Raw genomic sequence first — 16,610 nt, forward strand, 5'->3', positions numbered from 1 at the left:
CTTAACCAATTAAATACCTTGAATACATTGTTCATTTAATATAGATCTATATGGCCCTTTACACCGTATGATTTAAGTGAATATTTTCGAAGATATTACAGATTTAAAAATTGCGGGACGTAGCGTTTGCGGCGGTACCGGCCGGCCGCCCGGCTATATATTATTTTATACCCGTGCGAAGCCGGAGCGGGCCGCTATGTTTTTATATTGTACAACGTTCACAGTTTTTCTGTAGTGTATTTAGTATCAGCATTGCACCCGTGCGAAGCCGGGGCGGGTCGCTAGTGCATTATAAAGCTGCTGTAACAGGCTTTAAATATTTTAACTTTTAAGTACACATCTATTTACAAAATCGTGTATACATATTTTGAGTAAAAAACAAATCCAATCATAAAAACAAGTTAAAAATTAAGCTTTTTTTACCTTCACACTAATACGGTTTATCATCCTCCATACATAATATAAAACTGCACCTATCACACCTATAAAAGTAAATATTACAGCAAGGAACATCAACACTAATTCTATCTCATAGTACTGAGTCCAAGGCATGTTGGCGGCGGCGGCCCGCAGGTGCTTCGCCCCTCCGTGCCGCAGCACGTACTCCGTCCACCACACGGCGCGATCTAGGGCACTTTGAGGCTGGTCGTTTAGGAGATTGCGAAGCTTTATCACATTTTCGCGGTAGCTGTAAAAAGTGACATACATAATGTTCTTTATGATGTAGAATAGGGATGTGCTTTGGTATATTATACAGGAAAGAAGCGCGGAAAGTTATTAAGCTATTGCATATCTTCTATCGCGGGCCTTGAGCGCGGGGACCGAATCCAGAAATTTAGTAACGAAAAACCTCACGCTCCCTACTCCGACGGGCACGGAGGTGTGGCTTGAAGGCATAGCATGCAATAGCTTTACCAGTGCCACACGTCTTTTTTTAATTATTAATATCTCAAAAAATACTCCTTCAGAATCAGAAATTGCTCCACTTCTATAATTATTAGTTTATTTAATATTTATATAAATATTTAAGAAAATTCCAATTACTTAAAACTTGATTGCTGCTGCTGATGCTGCTTTCCGAATCGGTGGAAAATTTTAAAAATATATTATGACATTTCAAAAGTGCTTCTAGAAGAAGTCTAATTGAATAAATAAATGAGATTCAGTTCTTGACTACGATCTCGCCTGATGGTAAGCTAAGGTGATTGTATAGGAAGAAGGTACGGATGTATTTTACTCCGCATGTAATTTGGTGGAGAATTTAATCGCTATTTGTTCTTCTAACAGACAAAATTATAAGTAGATTTCTTCATTTCCAACCACTAACATTGGTAAAACGTTTACTTTTTGATTCATCTTCTATCTAAGCTTCATAATTGCAAGATACTCTCACTTCCAGAAGATTCATACCATAATCTACTTTTATATTATGTGTATCAACAAACCTTTTATCCTCAAGAACAGTTTTAATAGCTGCTCTAAATTCCTCTTCAGTAGATCTTTCCATGTCCAGTCTTTTCCCTATACCAAAGTATATATATTTCTCGACATTATACCATTGGTCTGCTAGCATAGGTATACCTATTAGAGGTACTCCAGCATCTATGGCTTCTTCAGTGGATTGTAGACCTCCTTGCATGATGAATAACTTGACGTTTGGATGTCCTGGAATGGGAGATTTAAAATTTTATGTAAATTTATTACATGGATAGTAATGCCGAGAACTTCTTTTAGCAACTAGTTGACCCAAGTCACTTCTCCTGCCTTTACTCAAAAGGAATATTGATTGTATGCTGTGAATATAAATAGATTACTCTATATATAATTGTGTGCAAAATAAGATTAATAGATCCAACACAAACATATTTTTTTTTCAATTTCAAGTAGTAGGTAATGTAAAGTACATACTTTACTATCTATACTAATATTATAAAGCTGAAGAGTTTGTTTGTTTGATTGTTTGTTTGTTTGTTTGAACGCGCTATTCTCGGGAACTACTGGTCCGATTTGAAAAATTCTTTCGGTGTTAGATAGCTCATTTATCGAGGAAGGCTATAGGCTATATACCATCACGCTACGACCTACAGGAGAGGAGCCACGGGGGTGAAACCGCGCGGAGCGGCTAGTTATTACATACATAATATGTAATGTAGAAAGTAATTGCACAGTATTACAATATTAGGAAATAATATTGTAATACTGTGGTAATTGTATGAAGGAAATTCCCATGATGATCGTCTCAGCTAGTAATTTGTTTCTGATCATGTATTTTCAATGTCCATAAAAGTAAATAATTGTTATCGTGATCAGTATGGTGATAAAAAGTGGGTTACAGGATTGGTGAAAGTCTTCAAGACTTGATTGTACCTACTGTTGAAAGTTTAAGTTTCGATAACAAGCGTTATTGAAATTTGCTTGCTTTATTATGATTTCGTTGATATAAATAATTAATAGGTTAGAATGCGAAGCAAACCCAAATAGATTTTGATAGCGATATTAGTTTGTATGAAGTGTTATGATTAAAGGATTATTATTATTAATAATAATCTTATTATCTTATTTTTTAGGGTTCCGTAGCCAAAATGGCAAAAACGGAACCCTTATAGTTTCGTCATGTCCGTCTGTCCGTCTGTCCGTCTGTCCGTCTGTCACAGCCGATTTACTCGGAAACTATAAGTACTACAGTGATGAAATTTGATGGGAATATGTGTTGTATGAACCGCTACAAAAATATGACACTAAATAGTAAAAAAAAGAATTGGGGGTGGGGCCCCCCATACATGTAACTGAGGGATGAAATTTTTTTTTTCGATGTACATACCCGTGTGGGGTATCAATGGAAAGGTCTTTTAAAATGATATAAAGTTTTCTAAAAAACATTTTTCTTAAAGTGAACGGTTTTTGAGATATCAGCTCTCAAAGTCGTAAAAAGTATGTCCCCCCCCCTCTATTTTTATAACTACGGGGTATAAAATTCTAAAAAAAATAGAGGTGATGCATGCTAATTAACTCTTTCAACGATTTTTGGTTTGATCAAAGTATCTCTTATAGTTTTTGAGATAGGTTGATTTAACTGTAATTTATTATATTTGCTGCTACGGAACCCTTTGTGCGCGAGCCCGACTCGCACTTGGCCGGTTTTATTTTGTATGTCGGATTGTTCATGTAGGTACAACATGCGTTTAATATTTGACTTATAGGTGAAGCATAAAACTTTATAAACTAACTTTTGGCTAGAATAAAGCCTTAGAAATTGGTATATTAAATTTATTCATACTTGTCTAGTCTCGCAAATGCAGTGAATAGAATATTATAATAATTATGTATTCAGATAACATGCAATGCAAATAGGCTATTTTTTAATAGACTGTATCTAGGCGGAATGCTAAAAACCATATACTTAGGATAAAGCGTCTTTAAAACAATGTTAAATTGAACATCTGTATGCTACATCATGTATGCAAAATATATACAGAATTCGAATCATTGCAATCAATCTTACTTCTTCAAAGGCAGCGGCAGAGATAATAATATACTAGGTATATACCTAGGTATATTTAGGTAGTTAGGGTAACTTATTAGTATGTTTGTTCTAGAGTTAATAATACAAAATGTACAATTGACTTAAATTATATGCTTTTTGTCACTGACATCGGCTGCTTCCGCGTAATTTAATGATAGTTTTTGCTGGATACCGTTTAAAATCATGTTACAACGAAATCGCGTTTATAAAAAGGTCTAGAGCTGTTTATCTTTTTTCGTAAATGTTTCATACGCATAGTTTATAAACAAGAATCTGTTAATTAGACAATAGGTACAGTTAGTAGTAGTAGGTACTGAAAGCAAAACATCAAGTTATTGCAGTCGAGTTGTATGCAATTATTGGCGTTTATCCAATGTCAATCTAATACCTATACATATTACAAGGAAAATTTCATATTGACCTAGATGTCAGCGGTCAATGACCCTAGCTTTGACGGTAGTGGGTTCGATTCCGACCAATAAAAATATTATTTTAAATTTCAATTTTGTATAGTCGTTTCTGAGATTAGTTTGAACAAAGAAAGTACTCAGCTTTGTACTAAGTATTACTAGGAATAGATTTACTATAAATCTATTAATTGATAATATCTTTAAAAATTAATTACTGTCAGTCACCATTTCACACCTATTGCACATAATATTATCACCTGGACTTACTATTATCTCGAAGTTTACACATCTGTGTTTATTGTTTTCTCATTTTCTTCTTTGTGATGTTCTGTTAATCTTTGTTATTGTTTGTTATTAAATGTTTATCTAAATCTCTATGACTAATGTATGACTAAAATAACTCTTCACAATGGGCAGCGTTAGGTGAGTAGATGCAATCACGATATTGTAGATAAACTAAGTGTCTATGATCGGCCATCATTGTAGAATGTAGATGTTTATTCATAATCGCCTTAATGGCGGTAAACATCGACGATCATTTATTGGGCCAACGCTGCCCATTGTGTTGGCCCAGACTTACTCAGCAAGTCAGATTGTGGAACCCACTGCATTGTTTTCACATTTGCTGACTTATTGGCTATATCCACGTCCCATCTCCACAGTACATTTTGTGGCAGTTCAGAAAATATCCTCGTCAACATTTGGACCTTTTCTAATGGTAATAAGGACGGTTTTAGGTTGTTCCCGAAGCTCATGTATATGACACCATTTTTCGATGAATCGAGATACGATTTTAAATCCTGGAACAGGAGAATAAGGATCAATTTAGTTAAATTAGACTAGTAGACATAAATTTTTACATGATAATTGACTAGTGACAAAATGCAGTAGATATCTCATATCAAGTCATGCGTGTAGATATCAAGATTTAAAATTACGTAAGTAATATGCACAAATATTACGAAATAAATAAATTTTTAATAGTATATTTTTAAAGTATGCTCAAAACATATTATTTTCTGTCGTGAAGATAGGTACCTATAACAGCTGATATTAATGGTACTAAAAAGCAAATAAAAGAATATTGAAACAATTTGTTACAAAAATGCATCTTTGTATTTTATAGTTCACTCTATCAATTTTAGTATTTATACTTAGTTTTATTAGTATAATGAAGAACCTGATTTAAAATTATCATTTTCACTTCCGTTAAATACATTTAATTTATAAATACATAATATCAAATCGATTATTACTGTAACAGACTAGTTTTTTTTAATATTTAATACGATATATTATTCCTTAAGTATTCATCAATGATTTCCTTAATGTTTTGGGTAGAAATTTATGTTAATTTACATACAAATTATACAAACATGAAATGGGTCTGACCAATAAAATGTCCGAACCTTGGTCCGTGTTATATAGGACGAAATAGGGTCTAATTCATGCATAGGACCAATTGAAAACACACAGTTTTATGAGGGAAAAATTATAAAATTACGTCGTTATTTTAATAGATAATAAGCTCTGTTATTTAATCATTTTTATAATTTAAATAAAAGTTTTACAAATGTTTAACAAATTGGTATATTTTGAAAACGCTTTACAGTAAACTAACAAACATACAAAAAGGAAAATCTTATAAAATAGAAACTCACAGTGGCATTGCTTTCATATTTTGGGGCAATTTTTAAAAATGATTAGTCCTACTAATTCCTGCTATTCCTACTAATATTATAAATGCGAAAGTTTGTGAAGATGTGTGTGTGTTTGTTACTCTTTCACGCAAATACTACTGAACCGATTACAATGAGCACACATACAGAGGGTAACTTGGATTAACACATAGGATAGGTTTTATCCCGGAAATCCCACGGGAACGTGAACTATGCGAGTTTTTCTTTGAAAACGCGAGCGAAGCCGCGGGCGGAAATCTAGTAGGCAGTACATAAAACAATTATGTAACGTTGGATACGTTTATCTGGTAAGAAGGCCTTAATTATTAATACTATGGAAATATCCACTTTGTACAGTAATTTCGATAATAAGAGTCCTATTAGAATCGATTATGCTGTATTGTATTTAAACAATTTACCCTTGCCTTTGTCATAAAACTATTTATGGTATGCGACAAATAACCTTTATAGTATTTTTTTGTTCGTTCTAGATGTTCAAGTTCTGGTTTGGAGACGAAATCTAGGTATTATTCAAAGGTCATTCGGCATATCTTTTTTTTGCAATGATTATTATTTATTACTATGTAGTTTATTACTACCTTTACCTAGGTAGTTAAAGATGGTTAAAGTATACAGCACTATTTTTGGTATACAAAGATTATTTCCAGCTGATAATATTATTAAAAGCTTAGATTATCTGGGTTTAGTTTGAGGCGCGATACCTACCGTTTAATAGATAATGGAAATATTACTCAGATGTAAACTAATCGAAACGGAAACAATTTTAAAAATTATTTCAGTGTTTGATAATTGATAGCCCATTTAATGAGGAAGGCTATCAATACGCTATAGCCTCAATACGAGCGAAGCAATGCGGGTAAAACCGCGGGGCACAGCTAGTAAAGTAATAATATTAAAATGCTATTAATGAATACGAATTTTATTAAATTAGGTACCTACCTGTTATTATTGTGTCATGGTATGTAACTGTTTGTGATTTTGATAAAAAAAAAATTTGCAAAAACTGCTGCTGTTATTAACCTCGCTTATCATTTTAAATTACACACGCAAATAAGAAAACAAATTATAGAATAGTCATAAAAAACTAATATTTGGTCATTATTGTTTAAAAATTTATAATAAATTGATGATCCAATATTGAATAGGTAGAAGGTATCTAAATCAAAATCTATTTTAAGTTACTTTTAAACATATTTTGTATCATCTTATAAAACTCATAAATCTTACAAAATATGGATATGAATAGAGACTAATGAATTATTTATAGTTTATCAGTTTGTGTTACTAAAAAAGACGTTTTAATAGGTAAATATAGTTTTTATTCAATATATTATTAAATTCTTATCAAGTTTTTTGTATAACTATACAAAAAACTCGAACGATCTTCACAGTAATTTTTTATATTATAAATTATGTTTTTACATGACCTCCAATTTATTCCTACTATAAGTGTCAAAAATCGGCTTCATTATAACTAATAATATTTCTTATAAACCAGGACGTAATTACATCCTTGTTTATATATAAGATTTATAGATTTATGTAGTGATACTGTTACTAAGTGTAAATAATAGTACCTATGTCCTTTTATGTATTAATAGGTATGGGGTATATGCATTATAGATATGTTTATTTTCTTTACGGACAAGTATCTAGGTGAATAATTATAATATTACGATATTATGAATATGATTCGAAATAGTAGAAAGAAGCCATTTAAAAATAATAAAAAATATTACTATCATTTTACAGTTGATAAAAGAATTCATCTTTTTGACGTTTTTAAGGAAAGGTGTGTGGAAACGGAAAGCCTTGGGAAAGCCGTAAAATGGCGGCGAAAATGGTCATCTTACGAAAAATAGAGAAATTGCTATGAATCTGCTTGCAATTCACGAAATTATTAATTATATGGTTGAATAACAAATTTTTAGGCCACAGTTTTCTAATACAATCGATTCAATTTCTTTTGTTAATCCCCAACGGGTAAAATGCATCACCTGAATAAGTTTGTATAGGGTTGAATATAATTCTTTCAACTGGGACAAGGACTTAATCAATCAATTAATAAAAAGATAAGAAGTAATTGTTTACTACATTGTTATTACTATTTACACTCTCAGTATAAAACAATAACATCTTGCAAAATTATAAAAATACAGTAATTAATCATATCAATCATTATTATCACAAATGCGAAAACGTGTTTGTTTATTTGTTGGTTTTATATCTTTATTTCTTCGAAACGATGGGATTTTTGTGTCTGGAGACACGAGGCTAGTTCGTAACTTTTTTACCACGGTAGAGAATTCTCATGGCAATAGCCTTTGACTGTGCTTTGACCGCGTAACTGCGGCAAAAAACTTAATTAAATTAAAATAAACAATCACGTCAATTTTAACTCACCTGAGGCAATTCCTTCTTGGGATTCTTATGAATTCCTCCAACGTACACTACATTAGGTGGCACTGGTTGCTGATCCGACCAAATCGGATGACTATTATAAAACATTAGATGCACATTATTACTCAATTCATGTAACGATGGCACATTTGGATCAACGACTCTTCTTAACATTTCTTCTTCTAGCGGTTCGTATGAAGCGTAAATATGTTCTATGGTCAAACGGTTCGTTAGTTCCTGTACCTTATCCCATATTGTCAAATTGTACAGTCTTTGGTTCAAAATCCACGGGTACAAAAACGGGTGTGAAGGCGCACCTACAATACTGTTGCTGTTCAACATAGCACCAAACGAACTCATTTGAATCACTGGCACTTTGAAAATATGCGAAAACACTAAAGCTGGTCGCACTGCTGCTTCCAAAATTAACAGATCGAAGTTCCCACGCTCACCACGAATTATTTTCTTAACATCTTCAGTTTGTAACTGCGTTTCTAAGATCTTGGCGAATTGCTGAATAAACAATTCAACAGTGTGAATCAAATCATTCTTCTTCCCAATCGCAGTGTTGGTAAGGAAATGCTTTTTCCACGCTTCATAGGATACCTCCCGAACGTCAATTTCTGTAAGATTTGCTGGTGCATTGTTATTCGTGAATACTAGATCTGGTGTTATAATGACGACTTCGTGACCGCGTTTTGCCAGTTCTTGTGTGAGTGGTCGAAACACTACTTGATGGCTTAAAGACGGAGTTGGTACGACCACAAGAATTCGTGCTGCGTACGCCTGAGCAACCAGGATAAATAGTGCGACTGGCAACATGTTTGCAAATGAAATAAAGTAATAATCTCAACGTTCTTGTATATATACAATGACGTTTCGCGAGATGAGTCGCGCTACTTTATTAAAATGGAAAAATATAAGTGTTTGGTGTAATTATGCTAATTTGTCAATGTGTATTCGCACAGTGGTATTGTAAAAATTTTTAGGAAGTATTACTTCCTTACAAGTATTGTATGTAAATTTTTGGATTAATTATTTAAGGTACAAAGAAACAGATTAAGGACAATATAACGGGCTTATTATTTCTTTGCGTGAAAATTAAAACGAGATTTAAAGTACCTACCTATGTCAAATTTATTTCTCAACGCAATAACTTCAGGCAGATATGTATAGTGTATACTAAGTAAAAAAAATATCTCTGATATCATATATAAAAATTATCTCTTATCTTTCACATAGCTTGTAGATAATCAGAGGTTATAAGGTTATAATTTGTAATCAAAATTACAGATAACGTGTGAAAATGTTCGTTAAAAAACCCTTAGGATTTTATCTCGGCTCGTACGGGTCACAGGTTGATGTTAGATAGCCTATATTGATGACGTTATTGGATATAAAAATAAGTGCAATAAATAATTGTAAATCAGTTAAGTTATTAATTTAAATGAATGAAAAAATAAATTGTACAGTTATATAAGTAGTATCGGACTATTTTGTAAATACAATATAATGTTTATTGCTTGAGGGTTTTTTGAATATTTTAGGATTCATTTTGAAGTATTGATATTGTTTAATTACGTAGAAAAAACCGCTTGAAAATTAGGTAATATATGCAAAACCGGATAGTGCTTTTTACGTATACCTAGTACCTACCTACATACAATAAATTATGTATAATTTTTGCATATTCATACGAGTATACTTGCGAATATGAATGTTTATTTTTAATCTCAAGTACAAATACTTAATATTATTGAAAGCATATTATCCTAAGTAGGGACGTACTGTTAACACTCATACGAATAAAATATACTTATAAACCATTTACAACACGAAACTTAGCCAATTTGAAGTACTAATAAGGTGAATTTAATAAAAATATAGTTTATCTACTATTTATAAGACATTTTACATTTCTATAGTTTTTTTTAAATATAAAAAAGTATGTTTTCTCTATATATTTTTGAAACAGTCTGTAAAAATAATAGAGATAAATAGAGATGCCTTGCATGCAGCCATTTTCTATCAATACAATACAACAAACATTACCCAATATCATAGCTCGAAGCAAGCATTAGTGACATTTAATCGAGTGTAACCGCCGAATAAAACTAGTCCTGTCTACTCGTGTGACGTGAAGTGGACTGGAAACTGATAACGGTATTTATGATCTAAGTGTAGGAGATTGTGTGCAATTTTGTTGGTTTACGGGCCTTGTAAGTGTTGTTTTGATGATATTAAAAGGGTGGAAATCTAGTTATGGGTTACCTAATTTATTGTGAAGAGAATAAATCACTCTACAGAATTTTAAAACACATGTACATACATTATACATACAACTATTATTCAGGTAAATAATAATATACACATTACACTCCACGGTGATCTTAACGGTAATTAATAGAGACGTGTAGGTACTTAAAAATAATAACATGACTATCATCATAAATGCAAATGCAATTTGCATATATATTACCTATGTACCTACTTATTTTTATATTTACTCTATTGAAGAAGATTAGATATATACCCACTTATCACTTTTTAAATAATATATTATGTACATAAATATTAACATAATAAATTCACACATTGTCCTATGTATAACCATTCAGGTTCCATAGATATGAAGCAATTTCTAAATGCATAATTACTTTTGAAGCGAAATACTGTTTTAAAATTGTTTACACAACTTCACTACACGCCTACGCCCTACATAAGCACTAATCCTCACGAAAAAAAAAGACGGGTTGCACTCCGGGAGTGCCGGCGAGCATGTTTGATATTTTGGAATGGTATCCGTCTTACGCTTTTTCGATCAGGTCACGTGACCTGACGCGAGTTTAAGATTTAATACCCATTACAGAAAAAGTTTTCACTTCAAAATTAGCACAAACCACCCCAAACAAAGTTTTTCAACCAACGCGAACGCTATCAAGGCGCAGTTGTACGGGTCATAATTTTTCCCACCAGATTCCAAAATCTCCCCGACTTCCGTATATTCATATAGAATTAATCTAAATGAGACATTACTAACGAGTCAGCCCATTAAAAGGGTCGTCCTTTATCAGGGAAATCATATTTCTGCTGCGAAATTATCAGGATTTCATGGAAACGTTTTAAAATGGAAAATTTTATAAAATTTAACACGAGCAAAAGTTAAATGGGGCCATTATGTTTTAAGCAGACTTTATACGTTCAGAAAATGTTATTTGAATTCGCAACGTTAATGATTTAAATTAAAATTCATATTTTTATTTGAAACGTGTGGATTTTTTTTGTCTATTTTTATATGTGATGACAGAACATTAATGGAGGCATTTATTTTTTATAATATATTAATTCTCTTTTATGAATACTTTCTAGTTTCTGCTATCTTTCAGGCCGCGTCGCGGTCGCTCGCCTGCACTTCAAGATATCGCCCGTATCCCAAATCCCGATACTCTGACATTCGTTCATCACACATATTTTCATATTTGAATGTTTACAAATGAGTAGATAACCTAGTGAATAATAATATGGTATCTGCGATGTAAGTGTATTTTTTTAAGGTTTATATATTTTATTCCAATAATAAAATGACATACTATTAGCTCGCTACAAATCTCTTTTGAATAAATTTCACCAAAAAAAAATCGCAGTTTTTTTCGATTAAGAAAGTTGTTACCTTACCTATACTTATTTAATTACAATTGATTGTAAATATATAAATAGGTAGGTAGGAATGTAAATCAAATTGAGAGAGGGCATCTTTATTAATAATTATGAATTTAGTATCTTTATTTATTACTAGCTGCTCCGCGCGGTTTCACCCCCGTGGCTCCACTCCTGTTAGTCGTAGCGTGATGATATATAGCCTTATAACCTTTCTCGATAAATGGGCTATCTAACAGCGAAATAATTTTTCAAATCAGACCAGTAGTTCCCGAGATTAGCGCGTTCAAACAAACAAACTCTTCAGCTTTATAATATTAGTATAGATTTCTCCATGAGTTTGTTTAATAAATAAAATATATGATAAAAATAAACTCCCAATGATACAAAGTAAACTGATTTATTCGAACTTTATAATTTCAAGTGACAAAAAGGGAATTAATGGAGCTGATAATAATTACATAGTTAATAACTATCTTCATTATGTTGTGATAGCCTCATTAAATATAATATTATAGTTAAAATGTAAAAAAAGATACATTATTTCCTGCTCTTTCTATTATGCTTGATGGAAATTTAAATACTAGTGGCACAATGGTAATACTGTTCTAGTGGTCTGCCCCGGCTTTATTAAAACCTAATATTATTATAATATAGCCTATAGGACTCAGGGATCACGTACAACATAACTATCTAACGGTGAAAGAATTTTTTAAATCGGTCTAGTGGTTTTGGAGATTATCCGCTTTTTACCCACATTGCCTATTGGTCTTAGCGTGATGGTATATAGCCTATAATAGCTTTCCTCGGTAAATGGGCTACCTAACAGTGCAATATTTAAGAATATTTTTTCAAATCGGACTGTCGTTGTTCAGATTAGCGCGTTCAAGCGAACAAACAAACTCTTCAGCTTTATATATAGATATCATGTAGATGGAAAACTTATCTAATTAAATATTCTACATGCGTCCCTGTAGAAAAAAACCTGCAAATATTTACAATTATTATCCAACAAAACTCTAACTAGGTAGATAATCTGGCTTCACGTATACTATGGCTTTGAAACGTCAGACAAGAGATACTATTACCCACAATAACTGCATTAAAGACAGATTGCTGTACATTGCTCTATAGATACGGGGAATTCCAATACGCAATACATATAGTGAGGTATAAGAGGCAATGTATGTTGCATACGGGATAATCGTCGTTTTGATAGTGGATTGTACACTGTTTTGTAATTTAGGTGCACTGAAAAGCACTCAACAACGTTCTCTGAATAATAATATCGATTGCGCTTTGTGAATTTTGATAGAACGCTTTCAAGAAACGCAGTTTATATTGTCTGTTTTTCGCTTTGATACGGTTTATTAATCTTAATATGAAAGAAGTTTATTACATTGTTTAAATTATTAAATGCTTTTTATAGAGAAACTATGGTTGTTTCATAAATATGGGTTTTCAAAGTTTTATCAGATGTCGTCGTCATCTGGTTGAATCTGCTATTTGATTGAATGACTAGCTCGTTCACATTCTCATCCTCATTACACACTTTTTATTAGATATAGTATTCGCTTCATGATAATACATAACTATTTAGCATTGGTTCGATAAGCCGTTTCTTAAGAAAAGAACTGTAGGGAAGAAAACCTTTAGTTGATTTTAATCACGAAAGAAACAAATTAAAGTGTGAAAAGAGGAGTAGGTTTATTACAATTTAGTAAGTGTAACGATAGCCCCGGGTGTAAACTAGTGTTATAAACTTTATCCTTTAACCCATAAAGTACAATCTCGAGTGGAATATTAAAAAAGTTACTCTGGGAAATCAAATTATTAAAACAAGAAGCTCGTACAATGCATCTGTTCTATGGTTCATTTAGTCAGTGAATTTTCATCCAAGACTTTTGAAGTGTTATCTTGGTCTCTGGTTCTGAAGAAGGTGTATGTGAAGAGAGGTCTACAAGACTGGTCACATTACCAGGGTTAACAGTTTCTTTGTTCTTTTATATACCATAATGAGGACGTTAATTATTGTGGTAGTAGAGCATGTATTTAGTTTTGTGAATGATTTTTTTGTTAACCTGTACAAACAAATGCGTGTACTGTATACGTATCTGCGCATGTGTGCATGTGTGTGTGTGTGAAATTTCATACCTATCATTTTCTTTTCATAATAATTTCAACTTTTCCAACACCATTGTCTTTTGTTTCCGTATTTTATTGTTTTTTAAAACATTTACGATTGATTTAAACTATCTTTAACTTTATCAATATAGTTAAAAGAAAATTTGAAACAGAGGCAGCCCTAATTTAATGATGTCTCTCGTCCATAACCCGTATCTGAATGTGTAATCAGTGCACATGCGAAATGGAAGACCAAACGTCGGCGGTAGTACAAGGGCGGATCCAGCCTTAGTGCCAGGGGGGGGTCACATAGACGTGGGAAATTTTCAAAAGCTATATTTTGGTAATTTAATTGATACGTAGATTTAAAAAAAAATTGGTCAAGTGCGAGTCGGATTCGCGAACCAAGAGTTCCGTACAAACATTTTTATATGTTTTAATATTAAATTTATGCTTTTTGCAATTTTTCCTTTATCTGTGTTATAAGACGATAGATTAAATATCAAGATTCTGTGTTCACGGGAAGTACCCTGTAGGTTTTGATTCCTGGCAACACTTGCGAATGTTGTTAAGCATGAAATGTATGTTTTAGCAATTTTTCCTCCATCTGTGCTGACACAAGTAGCACAATATCTATAGATTTTGATTCCCTTGCGATAATGTCGAAATTTGCGATAATTTTCATCATAAACGGCTGCGAAAACCCTAATTATTTAATAATTAAATTAAATAAAAATATATTTTTTAAATCATTTAAAAGTAACAATCCCTTAACTCATGAACGTCTACATGTATTTAATTGATATTCACATCAGAACTCAGGTCTATAATAACTTAAATCTGTTATTTAATTCAAATTCTATGTCAACGCAATCTAAAGAAAAAGCAATTAGAGCCGCATATTCTGTCACTAGCCGCTCCGCACGGTTTCACCCCCGTGGCTCCTCTCCTGTTGGTCGTAGCGTGATGGTATATAGCTTTATAGCCTTCCTCGATAAATGAGCTATCTAACACCGAAAGAATTTTTCAAATCGGACCAGTAGTTCCCGAGATTAGCGCGTTCAAACAAACAAACAAACAAACTCTTCAGCTTTATAATATTCTGTAATTTGCAACTATACTTGCAAGGGAATCATCAATCAAAACCTACAAGGTACTTCCCGTGAACACAGTCTTGAAATTTGGTTAAAAGCAACGACTTAAGCACTTACAAGCACAGATAAAGAAAATATCCTATAAACAAAATTGTAAGATACAACATAATGAAAAAATATGTTTGCTCGGAGTCCTCGGTGCGCGAGTCCGACGCGCATTTGGCCGATTTTTTGTTGTAATTTGACTGTATTTTCTATTGTTCATTTAAAAAAAATTTTGCTATTTTATTTCTTATCCACGAACTGGGATATTTCGATATTTGAGGTTTTGTGTGAAAAGTGTAACAGCAAAAGTTGTAGAAAAAAAAATAATTACATACAACTTTACCATTAGGTACACTTTATTCCGCAGATATAGATTTTTTTTAAAATCGAAAAACCTGTTTTTTGTCCTTAAATTACGACCACAGGTTGACCCTAATAAACTTTTTCTATAATTTTTGTTATATTCTCTTCCGTTACCGTTTGTAATTGATTTCATTGTTCTATATTACTTTTGTCTCAAAATTCAATAAAAACATCATGTTGAACAGTATTAATTTGTTAATTTAAAAAAGTTAATATTAAATTAGTGGTCCACTTAGGTCGTGGACCTAGCCCAGGGGGGGGTCATGACCCCGTGACCCCCCCCCTGGATCCGCGCTTGCGGTAGTAACGCGTTGAAATTAGGCTAGCCGGGAGAAACCGCAGCGCAAATTGCGACTGGCCACTGTGTTAGGGTTGTCACTATAATAATTTGTTTTTAATATTTATTAACGTTTGGTTTATCATCATCCGTCTGTATTTCTGTCTCCTATGAAGGTGCATTCTAGTGGTTAATTCATTAAAAGCTAGTATTATATGTTTAGGCAAAGTAAAAATTTAAAATATTAATTTAGTGGGTACGGTCTACATAACCTTTTAAATTTACTTCACTTTTTTTCTTATATTATATTGTACAAACTTATGACTTCGGCTAATCCTTCCCCCACAGAAATTCGATAAAATTATAAAATGTTTTGAAGGTTAAGTTTTACTGGTAATGTTATCCTAGTTTTTTTTTTATTTTCTGTATTTTCTGTTGACTACAAGATTTATGAATGAAAAAATGGGATTTAACTGAAGAGTATTCATTTTATATGAAATTAATTATCAATCAGCCTGAATCATTATTTTCACTCACTATTTCTCAACTTACGACCAACATCTAATTGTAAACATTCAAATTTACACTACTGCCATCCATAATACATTTAACTGATAAAATATAACTGATTTGCTGCCATTCTGCTCCCTATTCCTTTGTAATAAAGCACTTATTTCCATATCAATGAACATTATAACCTTGTTTTCCATTGATGTTGAGTTCATATTATTCCGCAAGAATTATTCGAAAGTATTTATATACAGTAGAAAACGTTTTGTGAAGCATAAGATGAAGTTAAATCGCTCTTTCAGTAAAATAGGTGCACTTTGCTTTTATAAAATCTAATCAGATGCTATCTTCGTTCCCGTTACTGGTTAGAAATAGGGATGAAAGTATAAAAAGCAATTACGTATAAATTGTATCTATAGCAAGGTTTATTTTTAAGGAAAATATTATGTTTTTATAATATGCGAAAGTAAGTCATATTAGAAAATTAGGGTAGTAAGTAAAGAAAAC

General features: G+C 32.2%; 1 protein-coding gene across 1 annotated transcript; it reads right to left on the reverse strand.

Annotated features, from left to right (window-relative positions):
• Nucleotides 1-391: 391 nt before the first annotated feature.
• LOC149898685 (UDP-glucosyltransferase 2-like) lies at nt 392-8,917 on the reverse strand. Its single transcript, XM_090115126.1, has 4 exons — nt 8,037-8,917; nt 4,514-4,733; nt 1,446-1,665; nt 392-688 (listed from the first exon to the last, which is right to left on the reverse strand). Exons 1-4 carry the CDS (start codon nt 8,853-8,855, stop codon nt 409-411), a joined length of 1,539 nt encoding a protein of 512 aa, XP_089971252.1. The 5' UTR covers nt 8,856-8,917; the 3' UTR covers nt 392-408.
• Nucleotides 8,918-16,610: the final 7,693 nt, after the last annotated feature.

This window comes from Colias eurytheme, chromosome 22, assembly GCF_061535395.1.
Source record: "Colias eurytheme isolate Ceu_HAF_F1 chromosome 22, ilColEury1 Martin Lab GWU primary, whole genome shotgun sequence".
In the NCBI taxonomy this organism is placed as follows: domain Eukaryota; kingdom Metazoa; phylum Arthropoda; class Insecta; order Lepidoptera; family Pieridae; genus Colias; species Colias eurytheme.

Bases quoted from the DNA above. Each gene is read 5' to 3' on its own strand.
- LOC149898685 (XM_090115126.1), bottom strand. From the start codon at position 8,855: ATGTTGCCAGTCGCACTATTTATCCTGGTTGCTCAGGCGTACGCAGCA. The intron at 4,734-8,036 runs GTGAGTTAAAAT...CTCCTGTTCCAG, and splicing joins CCAAGAAGGAATTGCCTCAG to GATTTAAAATCGTATCTCGA. The intron at 1,666-4,513 runs GTAAGTCTGGGC...CTCCCATTCCAG, and splicing joins TCCACAATCTGACTTGCTGA to GACATCCAAACGTCAAGTTA.